This window comes from Pleurodeles waltl, chromosome 9 (genome assembly GCF_031143425.1).
Source record: "Pleurodeles waltl isolate 20211129_DDA chromosome 9, aPleWal1.hap1.20221129, whole genome shotgun sequence".
NCBI classification, from domain to species: Eukaryota; Metazoa; Chordata; class Amphibia; order Caudata; family Salamandridae; genus Pleurodeles; species Pleurodeles waltl.
In genome coordinates this window covers 210,215,699-210,241,344 of record NC_090448.1, presented here as the reverse complement: position 1 = coordinate 210,241,344, position 25,646 = coordinate 210,215,699, and the positions used below count along the sequence as shown (strand labels likewise).

The following is a 25,646-nucleotide window of genomic DNA, read 5'->3' as shown; positions in this document are numbered from 1 at the left end:
GTGCATGTCACCAACTGTAGCAACACTGGCATGATGTCAAGCACAGAACAAAGGAAAATCGCTGCCCATGTGGCATAGGCTGGTGCTACCGGGTACTCCTACAGGTGAAGATGATCTGTTCCACATCTTCATCCTCTGACTTGTGTGTTGTCTCCTCTGCCCTTGATGATGGTGGTGGGGTAGAGGGGGCCACACACACTTCAGTGGTTGGAGAAGTGGACACCAAATTCCCGGCAGCTGCCATCTGTGGAACTACATATGGCATCACTGCAGCAAGGAGGAGCTACTGATTATTGAGTATGGCAGCAACATCCCTGTGGTAGGCAGCCATGTGTGCCCTGAGGGAGGCCAGTTCCTGGTGCACTGAGTTCTGCTTGTTGTCATGCATGCAGCAGCAAGATTGGGAGGGCAGGTGTTGTTTCAACTCCCTCACGGTAATGGTTAGGTCCCTCACACAAGGTTGGACTCCATGCAGTGGGGATTGTGTGCCTTGTTTGGCTGCTGTCTGTTCAGTGGCCGTTATGATGCACGTGTGCATACCCTCAAGGCTGGCTGCCATACTTTGCATCCCCACCCGCACCTCCTTGGCCAGCTCCCGCTGGACTCCCACTACTGTCCTCTCAAAGGTGATCCCTGTGTCCTCAGCTGTATTTCAGCTGGCAGGTCATACTATTGGGGTGGTGGGGGGGCCTCTGTGATGGTTGCTACATTAATGTTCCTCCTTGCGACTGAAGGTGGTGTCGGGAGGACTCCCAGCACATCTTGGAGGGTTTCCTGTCTGATGGTTGTCAGTTGGTCATCCAGGTCATCAGGGTAGTGCAGGGCGGGGAGATCCACAGGAGAGCCATCGTCCTCTGCTGTGAGATGTTGTACAATTAGTGTCTCTGTGTTGTGGCAGTTGATATGTGACGTCACTGACTTCATATTGGTGGCCCATTGGCATCTTGGTTCCCATACATTGTTCCTGTACTTAATGTTTGCAGTCTCTCAGCCCTATGCCCCACCTGCATGTCACATGTAGGGAAGGGCAGTTTGCGCAATGGTCCTCGTCACATCTTCTAGGTGTGGGTTCTGTCCTATTTGTGGCTTGCCACCTTCTTGTCCTCATCAACTCTTCCTATGCTTCCATTTGCATGGTGAGGCCTTGCAATGGGTGTTGCTGTGCTGATGCCACAGCACCACACATGACAATATGGCCCTGTCCCAGTCTTTCATGTTTCACATACACGTATGCGGTGCTGAGACCTAGCACCACCCCATGCATGGCATTGCCAGGAGACAATGCACTTGTTACCATAGGTAGTTCCTCATGTTGATGTTTGCATACGTGTGCTACATTGTATTGCACTGATGGACCTGGCAGAGTTCTATTTCTTGTGACTGTGCGGGTGTGTTCGCCTTCCTATAAACATATGTCCTCCCCATCAATGCAGTCATCTTTGCACTATTATACCTGAGATGCTGCATGGTGGCATTCCAGCTAACGTGACACAGGTACATGGGTAAACCCAGGGATGGCCAGCATGGGTATGAGATTACTGCTTTGTACATCATTGTGTAAGTGACAGTGCCTGATGGTTATGGAGTCTATGGACATGACCAGTTGACAGGAGTTGCACTTGGATAGGGATTGATGGGGATTGATCACGTAGTTATACTGAACCCTCATTTTGAGTGTGTTTGTTCTATGGGCACCTAACTGCCATTTCCTAAATGACTAGGGCCAACAGCACAGGTGGTAGTGGCAATTGTTGTCAGTGGGGAATGCCTCTTGGGCCAGTGGCCTGGCACTGGGCAGTTTCCTGCAGTTTACGTTCTGGCAATACCAGCTGTCCTGTGACACCAGACCAGTTTGACGTTCAACGCTACCCTCCTGGTCTGTTTCAGCATTTCCACCAGCCTTGGCATGGCGGTGAACCCCCATGCAGAGGTTGTTGATGTTGTGTTGTGCTGTGCCCCTGGATGCCCCGGCACAGCCCATGCACCTGGCATGGGCAGTGCAGGGGGTCCCATGCCCTTTCCACTGCCTGATTTTCAGGGCTGACATGCATTGTGTAGAAGCTATGTGCCTGCTTCTTCTTGCACTTGACATTTTGGCATATTTTCCCCCCATGCAACTTACCCTGCATATGTCTGCGCTGTCCTGCGATACCAGTGACAATTTCTTCCGGGATGACCGCTGCAACCATCTCCTCCATCTCGTCCAGGTCCTCTTGTGGTGCTGGACTTCCACCTCCGGTCTGCAGTGCTGCCTTCCTGTTCCTTGTCATTTTTAGGGTCGAGCCTGCGTTGCATGCCCTCGCGCATGCGTATCGCAGCGAGACTCTTCAGTGTTCAGAAAAGGGTTCGGAGCCCTGTCAACGTCACGTCAGTGATTTTTATTGGTTCGTGGGCTTGCCTAATAAAATCTGCTTGCTTTCATTAGTCGAAGGCACGCATACGTCATGCCTTTTCCGGTGGCTAGCCCTCCTAGTAGTACAGAAAACATGCGAGGCTCGCTGTTTTCCATCGGGCTAATGGACTTCTTTTTCTCTAATTTACGAGCGCGATCTCGCTTGGTAGAAGTCGAGCGCTTTACATAGTTTTATTGCACTTTTTCGGGTTACGTATATAAATGCATTTTTGCCCGATAGGTGAAAAGTCGGGTTAGGAGTTTACAATGCTATCAGCTCTAACATGAGCAAATGCGAGACGCATTGCATTGCAAATGCTTGTTTCCTTTGTCCTTCGCTTGCAGTCATGCCAGCGTTTCTTTCACTCAGTGACAGTTCTCCTGACCTCTGCCACACTGTTAATCTTGTCCACTATCTGCCTCCAAATTGCCTCTCTCCTTCTAATTGGCAATTTAGAGGTGATGAAGAGTTGATGTTGGTGCTTTGTTACCTCTCTCTCCAGTATTTCATGCTCTTTTTCACTGAAACAACACTTCCTCTTTTTCTTGTCTCTTCCCTGGTCTTGTCAATGTCCTCCTGGCTGGTTCCTGGTTATTTGGGGTCTCCCTGTGGTCTCTCCTGGCTTTGTGGATCCATCTTGCCTCTCCTTTGCACTGTTTGCTCCATTAGCGTCACTTTTTGATGCTGTTGTGGGCAAAAATGATGCATTTCCGTTTTGCAACGTTTCTACATGTCGTAAATCGGACTAGAGTCATTTTTCCTGCGTTAACGTCATTTTTCCTTACGACAAGGCGCAATGGTTAGCGTCAGATAAAATGACTCTAACATATTCTTTGCGCCACCCAGCGTCATAGTATAAATATGACACCCGGATGGCATTGAGAAATGGCGCTAGTCAGCGCTAACTTTTTTGACGCAAAACTGCGTTAGCGCAGTTTTGCATCAAAAAGTATAAATATGGGCCAATGTCTTTCCTGGTCACTTCTGTGCCGAAATATGGACAATTTTGACTTGCAGTTTGTAAGGCTTGCAGCTTTTGTGCACTGTTCCTTTATATTCAGCTTTAGCTGTGTCCAGCATTTTCATTACTTCACCTTTTTCAGCGAGCTGATTTTGAGATGCCACCAGTGCCAGATAAAAATCAGTCGGAAGGGTGTGTTCCCATCATAATGCCATTTGATGATGTCTCAGAAAGTCATTACCAGGACAGAAAACCCCTCACCACTGTAGCTTGACCATCAGTAAGTCCTGAAATATAGCAGTATGTTTGTCTTTTTAGGTTATGCCCACTAGTTTCTTGCTATCGCCATGATCCTTTGTTTTTTTCTGCAACCTATGCATTCTTGTTGGTATTTCTGGCAGAGACTTGTATCAGGCCCACCCACTTTGTGTGTGTTGTCAAGATGAACTGTTCTCTGTCAGGAAGACCCCAGAAAGTATTGCAGGAAACCTCACAATTAGCCCTTAATGTCCAGGGATGTGGAATTCCTATCGCCCAACGCCCGGGACATCTTGTTTGGGGTCAAGGGCAACAAGTTTTTATGTTTACTTTGTCCTTGGGACAAGTAGGCCCAACCCCCTGCAGCACAAACCCTTTGGCTCCCTGTTTACATACAGTTGAACTCTCTGCAGTTGAGGTAATGTGTATAGGATAATGCTGTTCGAACTTGTATTTATGGTTCATTATTTGAAAGCCTTCATTATTAGGGTGCGTGCTGTAAATAAATGTTTTAAGGTCACACTTCACTACTGACGTTGGTTCCAGTACAAAAAAAAGAAAACGTGTACACACATGTTTGAAAAGTTTAGGCTAAGAGGCTAAGTATAATGCTCCCAGAATGCGCTCTGATTATATGCAAATGAAGTGTCATTTAGTAAAATGTGTTGATGCATGCTAGTATTTCCCAAAAATATTTCTAATGGAAAATCAGTGTAACCATTTTCAACACGATTATGGGAAGCATGAAAATAAAGAAACACTGACAAAGCCAACTGATCTGACATATTTTTATAAGTCTTTTAGTTTCATCAATGCGTGTCTTGTTTTGACATGGCTTTTGTAACACTTTATTGTTGTGGGAGCTACCAGGCCCTCAACATTGTAACAAACATTGGCAAAACCCCCCCAAAAAGTTTTTGAACTCTTAAAGCACACGTTGCCACCAGCGGCATAACAAAGGCCCCGCAGCCGCCCTCCAGGGGGCCCCGTCAGCACAGCACCTGCCCTGAGTGAGTCTGGAGAAGGGGCTCCTCCATGTTCTTTGCAAAGGGGCACCCTCCAGTTTCGTTACGTCACTGATTGCCACTGTAGTTCCTGACACTGAACAAAACTACTTTGTGTGGCAATATGCTCCTTGTGGAAGAGCAGAATGCGATCACTCACACTAAAGCCAGCCGAAAGAGAGAGAAATAGAAGTTTAATAAAAACAAAATGTCTTTGTTAACACCAGACCTAATTAGGGACCAAGACCCACATGTAGGTAGCTTTTTGCATGTCGCAAACAGCGACTTTCGCTGTTTGCTACGTGCAAAAAGCACATTGCGATGCACAAACCCAGTTTTGCGATTCAGTAACCTGGTTACCGAATCACAAAACGGGTTTGCGACTCGCAATTAGTAAGGGGTGTTCCCTTCCTAATTGCAACTCGCAGTGCAATGTAGGATTGTTTTGTGACCGCGAACGTGGGCGCAAACCAATCGCAGTTTGCACCCATTTCAAATGGGTGCTAACACTTTCGCAAAAGGGAAGGGATCCCCATGGGACCCCTTTCCCATTGTGAATGTCACTGTAAACATTTTTTCAGAGCAAGCAGTGGTCCTGTGGACCACTGCCTGCTCTGAAAAAATGAAACGAAAACGTTTCATTTTTCGTTTTTGTTATGCATCTCGTTGTCCTTTAAGGAAAACGGGCTGCATTACAAAAAAAACTGCTTTATTGAAAAGCAGTCACAGACATGGTGGTCTGCTGTCTCCAGCAGGCCACCATTCGTGAGGGGGTCGCAAATTGCGACCCACCTCATGATTATTCATGATGTGGGCATTTGCGAAGCCCTTGCGAATCACAGATGGTGTCAAGGACACCATCCTACATTCGGATTTGCAGGTCACAAATCTGAACCTACCTACTTGTGGCCCCAAATTCTTAAAGAAAGTCACAAAAGTGCACCCATGGTATATGTCGTACCCCTATAAAATATTTGTGAACTGTATTTTAGGGTGGGTAAATACGATGTGTAGATTTTCTCATGTGAAAATCTATTGAGCATTTGCAAGTTCATTTTCCCTCCAGCCACTTTCTTCCCAACCCTGGAAGAAGTTCTAATTCTGCCATTGTCAGGAGTAAATGTCCAACCTTTCTTATTATGGGAAAATATTAGAGAGAAGCTGGTAAAAATCTTTAAAACATGCAGGTTAGTAGGTTTGCAGACTCAAAGGCATTCCAGCCCTGGAACTATTGCTTACTGCTTCCTCCAGCCCCAGTATGCAGATCTGCAGAAAGGTGGCAAAATAAGGACATTTCTACAGTAGGGATTGAAACTCCAAGTATTCAAGCCCTACTATGGTAGTAGCCCTGGCATAATCAGAGAGGCTATTAATTGCTGCCATAATTTGTCGCCACACTACATGGCACCAAAGGGACAAGTTGATCTTTTTACAGGACAAGTAGATTTGAGAAGCAACCTGTCCCTTGGACAAGTAGATATTTTAATAAATTCCACACCCCTGATGTCCTTCATCTCTGCTCCCCAGAGCACTCCTCCAGATCCTTACGATGTTCTGCCTAGAGTGATTTTCTAGATCATCCAACTTTCCTTGCAAGGCTAGGTTCTGTTCCTGCACCTGCTTTGAGAATATCTGCTCTTCCACTCTGTTGTGCCCAGCCACTTGAGCGTAGTTCCATTTTTATGTCCTGCATTAGAAATTTTAGTTATGCTTTGAATGATGTAAAATCCTCAGGTGCCTCTGTCTGAGAAGGTTGGCAGCGGGAACTCCAGGCAGCTGGAACTCCGAGCAGATGAAGGGGCTACCCCTCCCACCCAGTTGATGTGTGGGAGCTTGTGTTATTGCAGTATGTTTTTTTAATTGTGGCATCATTCCTCCCTTTTGTTGTTGCCATATCAGATAAGAATGTGAGGGCCATTTATTTCCCCAGGACTCTACCAGTTTCAAGCCCCCCTTTGATCATTAGCCTGAAGGTGAGTTGTCTACTTGTTGTGCTGAAGGAACCCCACCTTATCTTCTGGCCCATTGATTCTCTGTGGTTTATTTCCTAGGCTCCTTGAATAGTGTTCACCAAACTGTGATGCTGTTAAAATTGTACACTTAATTGTTACTATGGCGGCTGCTTGTACACTTGTGGTTGACACAATTGCTCTTCTTAATGTACTTTTTCAGCATGCAGGTCTTTTGGTAACAACCCCTTTGCCCCCATCAGATTCCCAGAGTACATTAGTAAGAGGGAGAGATCACAAGCAAATATGTTTTAAATACGTAAGCACAGTGTCCACAACCGTGAAATCCAAGGTTCCTCCTGTTTATATTTTAATATTTAATATTTGTTTAATATTTATTTATTAATGCATCTGTAAGTCCCATGGTGTCCTTCAGCAGATGGTACAGTAGCATAGTGATCTTTTAACTGGATATTCAGGAAGAGGAGATCCAATCAATATAAACATGAGCAATGCCAATAGGTCTGGCTTTTGAATAAATGAGCATTTGGGGTCATTGATGGGTTTAGGCACAAAAAGTAATTGTACAAGTCATCATAGATGCAGATGTAAGGTTTACCCCATTAGCCAAGCAGCCATCTGTTTGTAGGTTCTACTGACAGTGGCTTACACCCAGGTATGTTGGAATGTGAGTAGAGTATACTGACTATATAACATGGTCTTTAATATGTGAAATTCCTGAATCGTGGGCATGTGGGTCAGTATCGATAATGTATGTGTCTTCTCAGTAGACCATCTCCACAGTATGGCTCTGCAAAATTATAATTAGTGGTAATTTACCACGCCTACATTGGTTGTGCAAAATGCGTCACGCCAACATCACTAGTAATGTTTTGAACGTAAAATAAGTAAACAAAACGTAACTTCTTCACATCACTCTGTGTTCAGAATTCTGAGCTACCCTTGAAGTCTCAGTGAGATCTAAATTGAAGCTTCAAGCCCAGTCGAGGCTCCAGGAGGACGTATGCATTCTCTCAAATATCTCAGTTTGTTACTTAGTGTGCACGGAGTATAATAATGGATTGTGCTCTGGTGGGTGAAGGGTGATGATCTCGGGATTTGGGGTCCATGCGCTGGCCTGGGAAGGTTTCCTCTGCCTGCCTGGGTTCAGAAGCTCTGATCTGGCTCTCGGTCAGAGCTCTGGCAGGCCCAATGGCATGGAAGCCTCTAGCCCTGGGCTCCATTCTTTGTCCCGCCATGCCCCGAAGAGTCGTGCCAGCCCAGGAGGGTCTACAGTGCCTACTCGGCTAAAATGTCCTGACCAGGTCCCAGGTCAGAGCTCTGGCAGCCCTGGGTGGATGCTTTTGGTCTTTGGTGCCCTTCCTTAGCCCACCATGTCACAAAGTGCCTGGGACGAGGTCTCATAGGTCCTGGAAGGTCTCTCCTGCCTGCCTGGTTAAGAAGCTCTGACTGGGCCCCAAATCAGGGTTCCAGCAGGCCTTGGGTTGGAAGCCCCCAGCCCTAGGCTCCCTTCTCTGCCCTGCCATGGCCCAAAGTGCCTAGGGTGGGATCCAACCTCCATGCAAGGATAAGAAGCTGTGACTGGGCACCAGGGATAGAAGGCCCAAGCCCTTGGCTACCTTCACTGGCCCAACATGTTGCAAAGTGCCCAGGACGGCGTACCACAGGCTTGAGAGGGACTCTCCTGCCTTCTAGGTAAAGAAGCTCTTACAGGCCCTGGGTCAGAGCTCCGGCAGTCCCAGGGATGAAAGCCTCCGTCCTGGGCACCAATTTCCATCCCGCTGTATCCCAAAGTGCCCAGGACGGAGTTCCACCATCCCAGGAAGGTCTCCCCTTCCCGCCTGGATTATAAAGCTCTGACGAGGCCAGTGTTAAGAGTTCTGTCAGGCCATGAGGTGAAAGTCCCTGGCCCTGGGCTCACTTTTTTGGCCCTCCATGTCGCAAAGTGCCCAAGACGGGGGCCAAGAGGCCCAAGAAGGTCTCCCCTGCCTGCCTGAATTAAGAAGCTCTGACTGGGCCTCGAGCCAGAGCTCCAGCAAGCCCTGGGGTGGAAGACCATGCCCTGGGCTCCCTTCTGTGGGGCACCATATCATGAAGTGCCTGGGATGGGGGTTAAACACGTTCCCGGGCAGGTCTCTCTTGCTTGGATGGTAAACAAAAGCTGTGATCTGGCTCCAGGTAGAGCTCTGTGAGGTGTCATGACTGCCTCTTGCTGGAGGCCCAGTCCTGGGTGCTTAGAGACCCTGTTCTTTCCAAGGAACGTGGAAACCGATTCATAAGACTTGGTGCGATCAGATGGCCGCCCTTTGAAGCCCAGCCATCTGGTGGCTTTCAGCCTGGCTAACTGATCAGTTGTGCTATAGGAATGAATGGTGTCCCCAGATGACAGGCATGACTTGGAAATCCTGATTAGGGCTCATTTGATTCTTTGAGCCCATCTAGGGCTCCGGGAGGTATACACATTTTCTCGAATGTCACACTCTGTAACTGTTTGTGCAGGCATCACAAGAAAGGCAGGTAGCCTTCCTCCAGATTAGTTGACAAGGTGCTAGGGACCGTCTTGTCATCTGGTTGCATTACTCAGGTGCCAAAAGGGCCTGGGCTGGCCTGCCCCAGGCACCAAAGGGCCCTGTGCCCCCCTGCCTTCCAGTCCTGTCCAATGGGCCTTTTCTTTGGAGCCTACCTTTCTGGAGAGCAGGCAGGGATGAAAAGCTGATATCCCTTTTCAGGACGTCCTGCTTGGAGTTGGTTTAGCCAGCACTGTACTGTGACTGATTGGGCCCACTAGGTCCATTTAGGGATGGACTGCATGGCCAGCCTTGGCTGATGTTTCAAGTAAAGCTCTTCCACCCAGTCTGGACTATCTTACTCAACAGTTTGGTGGAGGCCGCACAACAGAGCAAAAGAAAACAGCCTAGCAGCTTGTGCCAGCCGAGTGGTCTGACCAAAGTGGATGGGGTCAGGTTGCATGAGTCCTGGATCCCATCTGGCATTCCAGGTCCTGCATGCCTGTTCATTGTCCTTCTTCATCTAGGGGATTTTTGCAGCAGCTCAGAATGACTATTCTGTGTGGTGTCCTGGCTGCCTAGGCCTGTGCCCCTATGTCTGCCTCAGTCTGCACCTCTGCCTGCCTCTCCCTTCCATTGTCATGGATCAGTCTGGGCCTGTTAGTGCTGGTGTGACTGCTGTGTCACCCCAGAAACCTGCAGGAAAGAAGGGCTCCAGCAGCGGGCTTCCGAGAGGTGTGAAGGTAGGTTTGAGGTGGGCATGTGCTCTTCCTACCATCCAGGGGGTGCGACTACCTGGTTTAACGTGCCAGTAACAAATGCTTGATTAAGCCATGCACGTGTAAGTACTCACAGTCGATAGAGTGAAACTGCAAATGACACATGAAATCAGTTATGATTCCTTTAATTGCTCCATCTGTTACTTGGATAACTGTGGTAATTCCAGGGCTAATACATGTCGAGGAGATCTGATGTCCCTGGATGTGTGCATTTATCAGACCAAGACCAATTTGGGCTTGTCTGGGCACTTTGCAGACTCTAGATAACCTCTGCTGATCGCACTTCCCTGTGACAGTGACAATACATATGAATGTCTGCCTTATCAACTTTCAGTGATACTTTCTGTGCCTACCATGGTGACCACTAATAACGGGGAATCAGGGTTTGATTCCACATCCAAGGAAGGCAGCAGGCAACTCAGGGAGGTAGTGACGAAAAATAATAATACATGATTATTTTGAGATCTTGTAATTAGAATAAGTTCACTTTAAATCATTTTATGAGGATTCATTAGATGGCAAGTCTTGTGCCAGCAGCTGTGGTAATTTTAACTCCAACAGCATACATTAAAGTTACTGTGGTTAAATGCTCGTAGTTGGATCTTGGTAATGAGCTGGTGGTCTGCTGCAAAGGGAGCTACAGCCTGTCCCAGTCCCTGCCTCTCTGAGCTCCCCTGATGCTTGATGCTGGGTGTAGGAGGCTGGCCTGGTTTGTAGTGGGTACCTAAGGTACGTACACCTTATACCAGGTCCAGTTATCCCTTGTTAGTGAATTTTAGGCAGTGTCTAGAAGCCAGGCTCTCTAGAGATAGCTGTGGATGAGCAGCGTAGGCATATCTTGGAGACATGCAAAGCTCATGCAATACCACTGTAGTCACATAGTACTCACACACATGAAAGAAAATACTTAGTATTACAAAAATAAAGGTACCTTATTTTGGTGACACAAATACCAAAAATACCATAGAGACTATACTCCCTTAGGAGGTAAGTCATACACAGATTATATACACTAGTATGCAGAAATAGGCATAAAAACAGACTCCAGTGCAATTAGTGGAAATCACAATAGTTAGAAATGGGCCTAGGGGAACACAAACCATATACGAAGAAAGTGGAATGTGAATGTCGGTTTCCCACCTACGCAAGTTTAGTGTGTAGTGGGGAGCACTTGAAAACCCCAGAGGTCAGTACTGGAACCCACCCCGGTGACCAGGAAATCAGGAGTAAATTACAGTAATTTTCCCAGAACACACACAGAAACGGAAAAAAGAATTATGCAAGAACCAGAAGAGACTGCAAGACACCAACAGTGAATTCCTGGACCTAAGGACCTGTGGAAGAAGTGGACCAAGTCCAAGAAGCACAGTAGAGTCCAGGAAGAACAGGAGCCCCTGCTAACCTGGATGAAGGTGCAAAAGAAGAACCACCTGTGAAGAACAGTCAGTACTGCAACCAAGAAGATGGAGTCGGGTTCATGGTTGGTGCAAATGATGTCCCACGCTGGATGGAAGATTGCGGTCTGGTTTGCGTTACTGGAGTCCGCCAACAAGCCTTGGCACACGCAAAGCTCACGGTTAGTGGAAAATGGTGCTGCCCAGGACCAGGTGGACTCTACCCAGGAGGGAGAGTCAGAGGGGGCTCCCTGCAACTCCGAGAGCCCACAGAAGACCAGGCAGCACAAACAGGAGTCTCACAGCATGGGGACAAGGAAGGTGCAAAAGAGGCCCATGCAGCACTATGACACGACAAAGGCTACCACGTCGCCGAAGAGCCATTCAGGAAGCTGTGCGTTGCAGGATAGAGTGCTGGGGGCCGGAGATGCAAGATGCACAAAGAACTTCGTGGAACAATGCCAACAAGCCTTGGCAACTGCAAAACATGCAGTGCACGGGGTACTGTCTTGCGTGGGGAGGCAAGCTCTTACCTCCACCAAAGTTAGACATTAGTACTTCAGGACCGTCGTAACCACTTCAGTCCACCACCCGTGATGCAGGATCCTCACAGCTCACTAGGAGGGGATCCACGCAGCCGGTCGTCGTTGCAGTAGCTGCCTGCAGAAGCAGGGGAGTGACTCCTTCACACCAAGGGAGATTCCTTCACTCTTCTGGTGCAGGCTGCCGACGGGCTGCCCTCCGAGGATGCACAAACTGGCAGCAGTTGCTGGCAGGAGTTGAAGATACAATGTTGCAGAAGGCATCTTGATTCTCTGTTGCAGTTTGTAGAGTTCCTGAAGGGTCCAGATGCAGTTTCTTTGGTGAGACATTGAAGTGGAGGATGCAGAGGATTCCTGCTGAAGTCTTGAAATCTGAATCTGAGGAACCACCCAAAAGAGAGATCCTAAATATCCGGGGGATTGGTCAGCTAACCAGGTAAGCACCTATCAGTGGAGGGCTTTGACATCACCTGCTGGCACTGGCCTCTCAGATGTTCCCAAAGTTCCCTGCCAACCTTGAATTCAAGATAGCAAAACCCAGAGTCCCTCTGGAGGAGCTCTGAGCACCACCCCTGCGGTGGTGATGGACAGGGGAGTGGTCACTCCCCTTTCCTCTGTCCAGTTTCACGCCAGAGCATGGACTGGGGGTCCCTGAACCGGTGTAGACTGGATTATGCAAGGAGGGCATCAAATGTGCCCTTCAAAGCATTTCCAGTGGCTTGGGGAGGCTACCCCTCCCAAGCCTGTAACACCTATTTCCAACAGGAAGGAAATCCTTTGTTCTGCCTTGCTGGGCTCGAGCTTTTCAAGCAACAGGAGGGCAGAAACCTGTATGTGAGGTAGCAGCAGCTGGGGCTGCCTGGAAAACTTCAGAAGGCTGTAATGGCAGTACTGGGGGTCCTCTAAGGAGCCCCCAGAGTGCATGGGATCATAAACAAATGCTCGCAAAAGCATGGGGGTATGATTCCTACATGTTTGATACCAAACACGCCCCTGTTCGGAGTCACCATTATGTAGCTGGACATAGGTAGTGACCTGTGTCCAGTACACACAGAAAATGGTGTCCCCGCACGCACGAAGTCCGGGTAAATGGTTGTGGGGGCACTTCTGCTAGTGCAGGGGTGCCATCACACACAGGTACTTTCCCCCCTCTCCTCAGGGCTGGAGGGCCTGCTATAGGGATGACATATACGTTACCTGGTGCAGTGTAAATGGCAGTGAAAGGGTGCTTGCACCTTTCCCTGCAGTCTGCAATGGCAGTCCTACAGAAGCCTTTGCATGGGCTTCCTATGGGTGGCAAAATATATGCTGCAGCCCATAGGAATCCCGTGGAACCCCAATGCCCTGGGTACCTAGGTACCATATACTAGGGACTTATAAGGGGGCCACCAGTATGCCATTTGTGGGTGGAATACTGTGTTAGCAGTATCCTACAACCAAATTTAAGGGAGAGAGCATAACTACTGGGGTCCTGATTAGCAGGATCCGAGTAGACACAATCAAACACATTTACAAACAGGCCAAAAAGTGGGGGTAACCAGGCTCGAAAGAGCCTACTTTCCTACACTGGGGTTCTAAGCATTTTCTTTGAAAAATTAGAGTGTTCAAAGCAGACCCGTCATCTGGATACTTCAGCTACAAATAATGGAATAGGACTCTGGTTCTGTTTTGTTGGTTTTTGGTACTGGAGCCATGATTAAGAGAGACTGCCAGGGCCATTACATTTGTGCTGCTAGAGGTGAAATTTTTAGTCCGGCGCAAGATGAACCAAAGCGAAAACATTTGCCAAGAATGTTTTCATTATTCACAAATGAAACTTAAAGGTTCAAAGATGATCAGTTACCATTGTAGTTATTACTATAAACTATGCTGACTAGCAATCCAGCAGCGTTATTCCCATGACCTGCTGAGCAGCTTCCATTTAACCAAAGTCTTTGGGTTCCAGGGGGAACATGGTTGCAAAGCTGAAACCTAAAGGAATTGATAGAAAGGCATCCCCAGAACTGGAGCCTTCAGCTTAATTTGACTTAACACGGAAACGTCACCTGGACATGGAAAGTACTGAAAGAATAATAGCTCATTCTCGATTCTGTGGGTGGTGGTGCATGGTCATTTTTAGTTGGTGGAGCGATTTGTCTGGTTAATTCCGATAACGAACAAGGCTCCTCCATGCTAACTAGATATGTGACCCACTAGCAGTGGGCATCCAACTTCTTAGATGGACAAAAGGTGTTCACCCACATCAGATCGAGCAATAACAAGTCTGCAATGCTGTTAAATGCCCAGGGCTGTATGCGTGCTACACTGAGCAGATTAGCATGTGTCTATCCTTCTCCAGTAGATACGAGTAACCCACTGAACCGCGTTTGTTATAAGGATTGGGGATTGCAATTATTTGCCATATACGAGGAATTCCCAGTAAGTGAGGGTCATAAGTTTGTGTTGAAGAAGTCAGTGGCATGTGTACACACTGCCTGTCTCTACCACTGAATGGATAGCTTACTGAGGCCCTCGGATCGGGACAGCCAGAGTCGGCAACAACCCTAGCGGAGCACCGATAAGATGATCAAACTTGACTATCTAGAGGCAGTAAGAGTTGTAACAAGATTTTTGTAGGTGAACCTGCAAAAGGATCATTAACAGCGGACCTGCCCAAGTGACTGATGGTGCCAGCCTGAACCCTGAGTTAAAGCCCAAATGAAACCCAAGCCACAGGGCCCACCCATAACCTTGTGCATCCTGGCAGGCAGAGTGGTCCATGGCTGATGGGCTGTTATGTGAGTAACGAGCACAGGGCAGGCTAGTCCACACTGGGGGACCCAACCAACACACAAGGGACCAGACAAGTGGCCCGCTGCACCCCCCAGTAGCCCTTCTGGTAGAGGCATGATGTGAGAGACTGCCTTCCCTAGATGGAACCCATGCTCACACAGCACAGGGGGGTAACCAAATTGCAGTGCCTCCGTGGGCTTGGACCTCCTAAAGGCTGTGTCACTTGGGCCCTGCACTGGTTTCAGGTGACTGAGCACTGGCCTGTCTTGGATGGCAGGGCAGTCTGGATGAGAAGGAGCTAGGGCCATAAGAGAACCCTGGCTCCTCTTGGTGGAGGTGTATGCCCCTTGAAGACAATGTGAACTGCTTTGAGGGGTGTGAAGAGAAGCCAGCCTCTTGAGCTTCTACGTGTTTACCAAAAGCAGATGAGTCACTATGATGGTGTGGGGGAACCTGGCTCTTTTCCGCTCATTGCCTTCCACCAAGGTAAGAATGTCCTCAGCCTGACAGCATGGGCCATGACTCAGGAGTACCGCCTAAGCTGGGGATTCACAACATGCAGGGGTTGAGTCCTGGATCCCATGGGCCCTTGTGGATGGTGAATGGCTGATGTGCAGGTGGAGTAACCCTCCCTTGTCTCCAGGTACCTAGTGGCTTGGTCCCATGACTGGGGTTTCAGACTTGTACAGCCCTGTCCAGTGGTAGAGCTGCCTGCCGTGATAGCCTTTTGCTTGCCCCTATTGCGGGGTGGGTCTCCCAGACTGAGCTCCTGAAAACACTCTTTAAATCCTAGAGGCTGACTTCCAGAGGAGAAGCCTAACAGGGTGCTGGGCTTTTCTCACCTCGTGGGTGGTTTATGGCCAGTGCTAACTTTCTCCTGCACCCTTAGATGAGCAAATGTTGTGAAAGTTGCCTGTGACTCTTGATGATGGATCACTCGACTCCTGCATCAATGAAGAACACAGCTAGCTGCAAGAATTAGTGTGAATTGCTGTAAACATTTATAATCAACACGTTGAAAGCACCTTGTGGCCCCAGGATCCTCCAGAGCTACGCCTGTCTGAGGGATGCTTGAAGCCAGTCAGCTTGGTGCTCTCCCAGGGTGCGGCTGGAGCTGTCGCAGGGGAGCTTCTCCCTTCATCCTGCCAAGGTCAGACCCCTGATCCCCCATCACGGGGGCACCCTCCCTAGGACTGTAGTGAATTCTGGTTTGTTTTAACGGGATAACAGGAGTTAGCTTAGCCGTAGGCTTGTAAACTCGTGCCCCCGTCACCCAGTGACTTTTAACCTACTTAGCTTGCTCTGTCTTAGTCCATTTAATTATTTATTTCCTTTAAAATGGCGGCCTTGTTTATAGTTAGGCCACTTGTTGTGGGTTCTATTATCAGTGTCACTGCGCCAAGGCGTCAAGATCAAGCACAAAAGACAAACATACAGTAGGCATTCACACTTAGGGATTTTCCCTCTCTATACTTTCGAGGGATTGTGATATTAATTGCCGTCCCAAGCATGCCTGTTATCTATTGTTATGAATAACACTTATGTCAAGGGACCTTGTAGATCTGTATAAATAAAACACACTTTTAGACAGATAATCAGAGGGATTCCGACCAGAGGGCATCGCCACCATCGCTGATACCGATGCTGCAGTCATCTTGACGCTGACCCAGTCTTCGTGTCCCTGCGGAGTCTGAGATAGAGACCTCATTCCAAGGTAACGAGGGTTGGGGGCTCCTCTCATGGACACAGCTTTGGCAGATTAGGTTTAACGAACCCAGCTCTCTTTTTTTTAGGTAGGAGGTTAGACCTACTCTCCTTAGGGTATTAGGGCTTATTCCATTTTATACCTATACATATATTTCTTTCATATATTGCATAATGGTGGGGGTCTTTATAACAATGACTCTCCTCTTCACAATATTGTTGCTTGGTATATTCATTATCCTAATCATTGTAGTTCATGCAACTTATCACAAATTGCAGTTATGTTAAATAAAAACTATTATAACTTCACTGCATCTGTGTTATTGCCTTTGTTTGTATGAGACATAATAATCTGTGAGAAAAGGGTAATATCCGTTTAACCACGACAACCCTGAGAGATCTTATTCTGAGTCCATGCGTAAGCGACTGCTACAAATCACCTTTTTACTATTGTGTTTCTGGTGAAGTACTGCTAGTAAGCCGGTAAGGTTTGGACAACAGTTACAACTAGTTGTAGGAAGAAACTTAGTCACCTACAAACGAAAGTACTGTCATCCTGAGACCAGCAGTCTTGCTCATAGCAAGAGTCCAAACTACGACAGTACCACCGTGGAGGTATGCCAGCAGTGCACCTGTCCTGTCTCCCACTTGAAAAACAGTTGGCGTCTGGCTGCATTCTGCGTGTGGCTGACTGTGGTTTCCCATGGCTGCCTGCGTGCACCTCCTTGGTCGTCTACTTCCACAGCTGAGAAGGCAGCCTGCCTGCACACAGGTGCTGGTTTATATCCTGGCCCCCTCGAACTTCACTTTGCGATCTGGGAAAGGGTGTGCTACTGTGACCCCGTGCCCTTCCCTGACGAAGGAGGGTGCTCCATCTTCTCAGCCCAGAGAATTGGTCCAGTTCCTCTATGCATCGTCATCCAGATTACGACCTTAGGTCAGATGTGGGGACCCGCTCAATTTAAGCATATTACTAAGCAGAGGAAAATGAACGAACCATGAATCCCTCAGTAACAGCGAGTGAAGAGGCAAGGGTCTAGCGCTGAATCCCTGCCAAGAACAGGAAATGTGGTGTATAGGAAACATTAAAAGTGCAACCAGTCTAAAATTATTTAAGAACTGACACATCTCAGCTCCTTGCCACTCTGTGTCACACAATTACTACCTCCTTAGAACAGGGGAAAACTCTTTCACCTAATAATATTACAGAATAATTAATAGTTTTCCCCTAGATCACCACCTCGTAATTACGTTTTAACACATTGACCATATTTGATGAGGGAAAAACCTTTACGAGCCAGTACAAGTTCTGTTTTACTGGAGGAGCACATTTTCTGACAAATCAAATCATGTAAGCATTTCTACCGCCACATGGGTGGAGCCAAAGACCCTCTCCTGGTAATTCTTAACCTATGGATGATGTCTGCTTCAACAGGTGTGTGGCGCTGACTCGGAGGTCAAACCTCCAAGCTGTCCTCCAGGCCCTACTTAATTGTTTATGGTCTTTTCTTTTCTAGTGCAAGATGGGAGGCCCATTGGTTAGAAGGTAAAACAAGAGGTCTTGACCTCTCACCAGGGAAACAGCCATCTTCCCAAGAATAATGAACACATGTCAATGTGTCATCTTCCTTGTTTATTTGAGCCGATTATCAGACTAAAACTATGTAAAGCTTCACCTCAACTTCCCAAGCAGGCTAAGCCCATCGTTTGTCAGTGTTTGGTTCTTTCATTGTACCAAATTTAGTTTTACCAGTTCCTAGCTCAATCCACGTCCCTCAACATGTTTCCTAATCCCTTTCCCATCACTGTGCAAGAACTGGGCAGCGTATTCATCACTGCAGTACTACTACTGGCTATGCCACTGTATTTAGAAGGCAAACCCTTTTGTGGCACTGTCCTGATATAATGCAGCAATCTTCTTCTTCATGTCCAGTCACAATTTTCAGTCTGATTAATGAAGCATTCGCCATCACCAAGAATACCATAGGTCACACTTTGTCCTTATTCAGAGTGCACTTTGTGGGTGAGTGTTTGCACAATTTCCATGAGCACATAAAATTTGAGCAAGTTCTATATTGTTATGCTGCCTCCCAAGAAGATGGGACATATCCTTTTTCCAGCTTGTTTTCATCTTTGTTTCCCCTCGTAAGTGTAGAAAAAATCAAAGATGGGGTGGGATATAATTTTCCTTCTTTGCAAATAAACACAGGAATTCACTACCTAAAGAATTAAAATACACTGACGATTATTCCTATTTAAGAAGCTTATTACTGGCTCTTCTCCCTAGAGAGAGGTGTGTTGTTTCTTGCTCTCAGGACAAGATGCCCTAGAGTGAAAGTGTGTTTTAGAAGTGTTTGTCAATCATTCATTCATTCATTCAAGTTACAGTCATCAAAGAAGATCTCAAAGTGTGACCTGAAAAATGATGAGTAAAAATATCGAGAAGCAGCTCCTAAAGATGCATCTTCACAGGAGGCATGTGAATTTGCAAATGAAGAAAGGCTGTGCAGAAATGTAAAATCATGATAAAAACAGGCTTAATACTTACAATGCATTTAATGAGAATTTACTCCCTTCTTCTTTTAGTAGTCTATGCACGGAATAGCCCGGGTTAAAAAAAAGGACACATACATACAGGGAACTACTTCAACCATGTCTTGGTTAGAAAAATTGCATCCAATGAGAAACACAGAATTGCATCATGAAAAGATTCTCCATTTACAATACCAGACTGACTGTTTCAAAGTATGTGTTTGAACAGGGAGCTTTGTGCACATCTTCTCTTCTGGATCATTTGATAGCATTGTGTTAATGGTGTGCGGATCTAGTCCCTTATTGTACCAGAATGTGATTAGCTTCTTGGTGCATCAGATTCCTTAATGACTGACAATTTGACGGCAAATAATATGTTTTTTTTTTTACATTTGATTGCAGGTGCCAGGAAGCACTAAACTTGACTAGCAGGCATGAGTGTGACTTTGTATTCACGTACTGGAATATTGTTAGTCTTTTGTTACTTTTAGAGACTCTTACAATGTGTCTTTATTTTTTAGGCCTCCAATATCCAAATGAGAGTAAATTTATCAAGCAGCTGCGGGAACTGAATGAGGACGAACATGTGCATAGAGTTCCTTTGATCCCATCCACTCCAGAGGAAATGGAGGAAATGCTGAAGCTCTGCTCTTACGTTCGGTTTAAAATTCCACAGCAGGCAAGAACTTCAAACCAAACATGCTAAGATGTTTCAGTAAAATAAATAAATTGATGCATGTGTATTGCTTATGTGATACTGATTCCTCTTGCTAGAGCAGTCTCACTTCTCAGGATCCTGCTCAGGACGAGGACAGTAGATCTTTACTCCCAGCATAAGGGTGTGGGGATAGAGGCATCAAACTTTGTGACCGTATGACCAATGTGGCCACACAAGAAATACTACAGTCTGAAATAAAGTCCAAGATGTTTTATTACAAATTGAGACTTAGGGCCTGATTACGACCTTGGCGGATGGGATTCTCAGTCACAAATGTGACGGATATCCCGTCCGCCGTATTACAAGTTCCATTATATCCTATGGAACTTATAAAATGGGATATTCGTCACTTTTGTAATGGATTATCCCATCCGCCAAGGTCAAAATCAGGCCCTTAAAGTGAGAGAGATAATTCTCAAAATAAGACTATAAGGTACCAAATCATTATAGGTTGTCCAGACCTAAAGAAGTTCAGACAGACTAAGATCGAAAAGACAAGACATTTGATTAACCCTACACTAAAAAAACAATAAGAAAATCTGGAAAGGAGGAAACAAATGCTGTCTAATTCTGTTAATCATTTAGAAATTCAGATCCTGCAATACAAGTAGCCTGTGCAAGGGGAAACCCTACAAATTAGCAAATCTATTTAGCATGTGCTGGGACAAGCACATGTGGACAAAAGCACAAAAAGAATTTTGAAAAAGGAAATCTGGGGAAACAGAAGTAACTAAGATTTGCAAAAACAAGTAAAAGAGAAAGGAAAGGTGTCGGCATTTCAGAAGTTCTGTCAAGAGTCTTTTTCTCTGGGTCGGAGGAAAATCTCTCTAAGTCTCTGCAAAACATCTCAAAGGGGGAAAGGGTAGAGAGGGCTATACCTCTCAGCATCCAAGAGGTTCAACTAGTGGTGAAGCATGGGAAAGATTTTCTGTGGGGTCCGGAGTGAGACTGCTCAGGCATGAGCGGGGAAAAAAGATTGCTGTTAATCCATCTGGGGAACAGTATATTGAAGTTCATAGAGCATGATGATTCGTCCATCTGTGACTCCACTTGACGCAAAAGATGAAAATGTCCAATGACAAGCAGCCATATGATAAAGCCTGCAACACCAGTAAAAGTTCTCAGGCTTTCCATGTGAAACGGCTTCCATCTTAGCTCATCCATATGAATTGAAACATTTGTAAATAAACAGTCAACTTCACAGTTCCTAATGTTCCCTGCTTAGGGTTGGGGTCCCAAGCTCACTATGTCTGAAACATCTATTACCAAGCTAACATTCTCTTGAGAACGATGTCTGAAAGAGAAGTACGTTAGCAAGAATGACTAAACATTTTCAGCACAGCCTCTCTTAGGCCAAGCAAAGTTAATTAAAACAGCACATTCATTTATGTATTTAATACAAACTTAACATTCCGTATTATAAATTCAACAATAATAAGCTCTATCGATGTTCATGTTGCAGTAAATTTCAAAACAAAAAGTCTCTGTTAACCCTTTTGTGTAACTATAGTGTATAACTACACTTTCTACATTTGCATGTCACTTTAAAATACTTTTCTCAAAAACGCAGACTGTTATTTAACATTGTAAACTATAATATGGAAATGAATTAATGTGTAAATCTTACAAGGCTATGCCACATGCCTTTTATGTAGTACTCTATGGTGAATACACATTAATATGGCTTTTCAGTGCACTACTTCACAATAAAACTATTGGTTAAATATAGGGCATAAACTTTATAGATGGCCGTTGTAACATGACGGACAATACTAACATTTCTGCTACATCACTGTCTTTGGACACTACACCTAGGCCAGCACAACAGTGTTGGTGTGTCAGAAATCTGCACAAAAGTCATAGTATGCCTCTTGCACCATGCAGCATTTAAAGTCTACCCAGCGTGGCTTACAGACAGTAAATTTATGTGTTGGATGTATCAATTGACTGAGGGAGGCTAGGCTCCACACCCCTAGAGCTATTCGGATAGTGGTTCTCTCACCTTTGGTTTGGACTGCCTCCAAACAGCTGTAATCAATGCCAATTATACCACCTTATTATTCAATGGCCCTACCAACAACCAAGCTGCCTAAAAAATCTTACTTAGAAAAGTAGATCATTTTAGTCTCTATTTTAACAGGGGATGGCAGATGAGCCATCACTTTGTCACTACTAAACTTACATATTGCATGAAGATCACCTATTATATAGCACAAACAATAGCTTAGAAAGTATTGCTCGCTGCTCCAAAGTGGCCATAACGCTGCTTCATAGCGCCAAGTAAAGCAATAAATTAACTATTATCTACAACGGGAAAAACATATATGTGCACTTTGACTTTGAGCACAGGAAGTGATTCTAGACCAAGATATTATGAAGGCCAGCAATAATACACGTTTGTGTAGAATTTGGCCCTTGCAATCTGGTGAATGGGACATCAGAACATTCCGAGCAATTAAATAAACACTACAGTTTGAATTTCCATCATCTCAAGGTCCCTCCACCTTACAGCCACAAATGTTTTCCTTAAGATGTCTAGGAATTTCTTGGCAGCATATCCACTTGGCTATGTGAAGTCAGTGAAAAGAATGCCTCATTTAATACAAAGAGCTGGGGAAATAATTTCAGTGCGTTATCCACTGACGTGCTCTTTATATATTAAGATGATGTGATGGAAATGTATTGTACTATTGTGTAAAAGCAGGAACTATTCAGTGCCCTTTAAGAAGTCTTTAGGGAATGTGTATTATGGAAAAGAAAAATAGGAGGATGTTCATGGGGTGGCCAAGAATGTGATTTCAAGCTACAGCTGATTTTTGTGGGAGTGGAGAATACCGAAGATTTGAAATACCATGTGAGATAATTAGTTTTAAAAAACGAATCTTAACTTAGCATTCAGCTGTGTTCCTCTTTTCGAAATGCCTTTGGAAAATGAGCACATGTGCCAAAAACTTCTGCTGTGCCAGGCTTTGTCACCAAAAAAAGTATGAGACAAAAGGGCCTAATTAACACAGCTAATTCCACGAGCACATCTAACAAACTATTGGGCAAAAATGCATTTCTCATGCTTCGACTAGGAGCAATTCACAGAGCCAGAAGCAAGTGTGGTTCTGACTTGGAGGTCTCGTTTACCCGCGAGGATGTTAAGCAAAGTTTGGGTGACTTCTTGTAAGTTACACATGGATGAGTAGATGTGAGCCCTTCCGGCAAATGCAGCGCTAAAGAGGTGAACACCCGCATAGCTTCATCGTTCTGGGTATTTACACAAAAAATGTAGTGCTATTCAAATACTTATGTGCATCAATAAATGAAGAATTGAAAGGCATTTCAATGAAACATGTTTCCAGAGAGAGCAAAAAGTAATTTTATTTAAAAATAATTTAAAACTCATTTTGGATCTTTGCTGATGTGTTAGAGCTATGCATGATACATCTCCACAGGATTCCAGGCACATAAGGTTAGGGAAACAGATGTATGGTAGACATCTTACATTATACTTTTTACTTGTGCATATTAAGCACCCGATGACCTTTCTGTATTTGTCCCACCGGGTAAACCCGGAAAGGAATAACCAATCATAGTAACATTTGTGAATTACGTCTTGAAAGTTTAGCAGAAAGGTGATGGAACAATGAAGTAAAAATAACAGCAGAAAACATTTTTAAAATATATTTTTATGAGAGAATACATCAAATACAAACGGAAGAACATGGGACTTCTATGAAGGTGGAACTTACCCGGGAGACGCTCTGTGCTGCACTCACATTACAAATGCTATATGTGACAATTAAAAGGTCTCATAGACATACAACAATTTATGGAATCATGGAACTGCACAAATATTTCCACCACACAAGAACATCTGCAAACAAAGATAGAATCATCCAGATTTTATGAAATTATAAGAGGCTTCACATCTCTATTGCTTTTCGTAATTTTTTCCTAAATGTTTTATGAAAGAGCGGAAAATAAAAATGTGGAGTGGATCGCTTGCCTTCATCTTAGCCACTGGTAACTAGACACGCCGCAACCCTGTCCATCAATTATTTTGCCACTGTGCCACCTAAGATAGGAATCAGCAATATATCTGTCTAAGGCCCTGCTCTAGTAGGCACAGGACCCAGGTTGATTTGCAAATGGCTGATTCCTGGCCTGGGTGGCGATGAGAACAGAAAAGTTAATCTCTTCATGTGTGGGCTTATCACACGTACCTGCAATGCCTCATTTGAAGAGGTCTGCCATAAAAATCTGTCAAGCTAAGAATTCTATTGGCATTGGCACAGTATGTAATATGTAGCCCCTGCTTTACTAACAACAACTTTCTTCGCAAGAATGGTTAGTAATATACAATTAAACATAACTAATTGGCTACATTGATAAACCTTTTCATAAACTAAGGCATGCAAACAAACCCCTGAGCAGGAGATTAATGAAAGGTAGTGAAGCAACACAGAAACATTAAAAGGAAAATCATTTCCAAGACCAAATGGACAATATATAAGTTGGAGAAATCGTTTTCGAAAAGGTAATTCCTTGCTCCCTTATTTAGTACACTTGGAGGGTGTTAAGGACAGGAGAGCCTCGGCCACATCAGGTTACAGACCGCATGGTGAGGGCACATTTTTCAGACTGAGTTGCCTCACAGCACTATAAACGTCTTCGGGGTGTCTGAAATTCAACTCTGTAAAGGCAGTGTTTGTGAAAATGTCACCTGCAGGTGAAGTTTTAAAAAGATGACACACATGTCCAAACTTTAACAACTTCCTAAACTTGCAAAGTGTTTGCCTTATTTCCAGATTATAATAAGGCACAATTCCAAAACTGTAGTGTGTCTTCTGTTGGCCCTGTTATGAGACACAAAGCTATAAAACTATAGTCTCGTTGTGGATAAGTTATGAATATGATAGGTTATGAATAGGAAATGGCATAATAATGATATAATATATGGCAGAGATCAGTAAAGAAAAGTCACAGAATTAACTGCCCTTGCACAAATGATTAGAACACTGTTTAGTAGCAAAGTTACAAATAAGCTAGGAAATTGGTGGTTATTGAGTGGTAACCAGATAGTGATCCTCTAAAGAAGCAGAGCCCACCCTCTTTGACCCCTCTTTATAATTTTCTACCTTACCTTGATGATCTTCTGAGCTAGAACTAGTGTTCGCTTAGTCACATTGTGCTAAGATGTGTAACTGCATGACCTCATAAACGTTTTGGGTGGGTTAACTGGTCCCTCTAACTTTCCTGAATTTCTGTGCATGGAAAGAAACAGATGATTTGAGTAGCCCTGGCAGCAATTTTTAAGATTTAATTTTGTCCTTGCTGTATGGGATGTGCTACAAGTGTGACCTCCTTTTTCTCTGCATTTTATGTTGATATACACATTTTCTTTTTTATGGTAGATCCTGCAAGGGCTTGTTGATGTTCGCATTCCACATAATGATTTCTACAGAAAACGTAAGTTGATATTTGTGTTTCAAAATGGTGTAATGTGTCCTATCCGTGAATTTGGGAGTTTGTAACTTGTTCTGTGGTTTGTCAACTGGCGTAGAGCCTCTAAGGCCCTCTTCCTTAGAGGAATACTACTGTTTATTCCCAATCATTATGATGCAGGTGTTATGGGCAGTGCTTAAATTGAGCCGGTAGTTGCAGGTGGGGCCCAACAGCAGGTACTTTTGTGGATCAGCATGTATCTTCTGTCTAGAAATTTTGATCCAGAGCAAGTCAGAGGAAAATACAAAAGGGAGAACGAAAAAGAAATAGAAACATAAAAAACAGTGAACAGAGAGAAAGCAGGAATGAAAAAGAGCCTGTAAGAGTGGGATAAACAGGCAAGGAGTGTTTGGTGGTGGATTGAAGGGGTGTGAGGTGGAATCAAGGTTATGCAGCCTATTATACTATCTAGGAAATTACTGCTTGTGCTCACTGTACATATGACCCATCACATTTCTCCTAGCAATCAATTTGCCTTTCAGATACATATGAATATATGGGTATAGCCCAGCTGGACCATAATCTTAATGTGAAACTCTCCCATGGTCAGATTGTTGAAAACCTAGACTCCTCCCTTAAAACTATTAAGAATTTCACCTCAGCCCTGCCTCTGTGCACT

At 45.1% G+C, this 25,646-nt stretch overlaps 1 protein-coding gene across 1 annotated transcript in view; it reads left to right on the top strand.

Annotated features, from left to right (window-relative positions):
- The window catches only part of ABHD6 (abhydrolase domain containing 6, acylglycerol lipase), a 158,008-nt gene that overhangs the window by 114,100 nt on the left and 18,262 nt on the right, over window positions 1–25,646 (top strand). Inside the window, exons 6-7 of the mRNA XM_069206561.1 lie at window positions 19,338–19,495; window positions 24,937–24,991. Of these exons, the coding sequence (XP_069062662.1) occupies window positions 19,338–19,495; window positions 24,937–24,991 (213 nt within the window). The remainder of the gene's footprint in view (window positions 1–19,337; window positions 19,496–24,936; window positions 24,992–25,646) is intronic.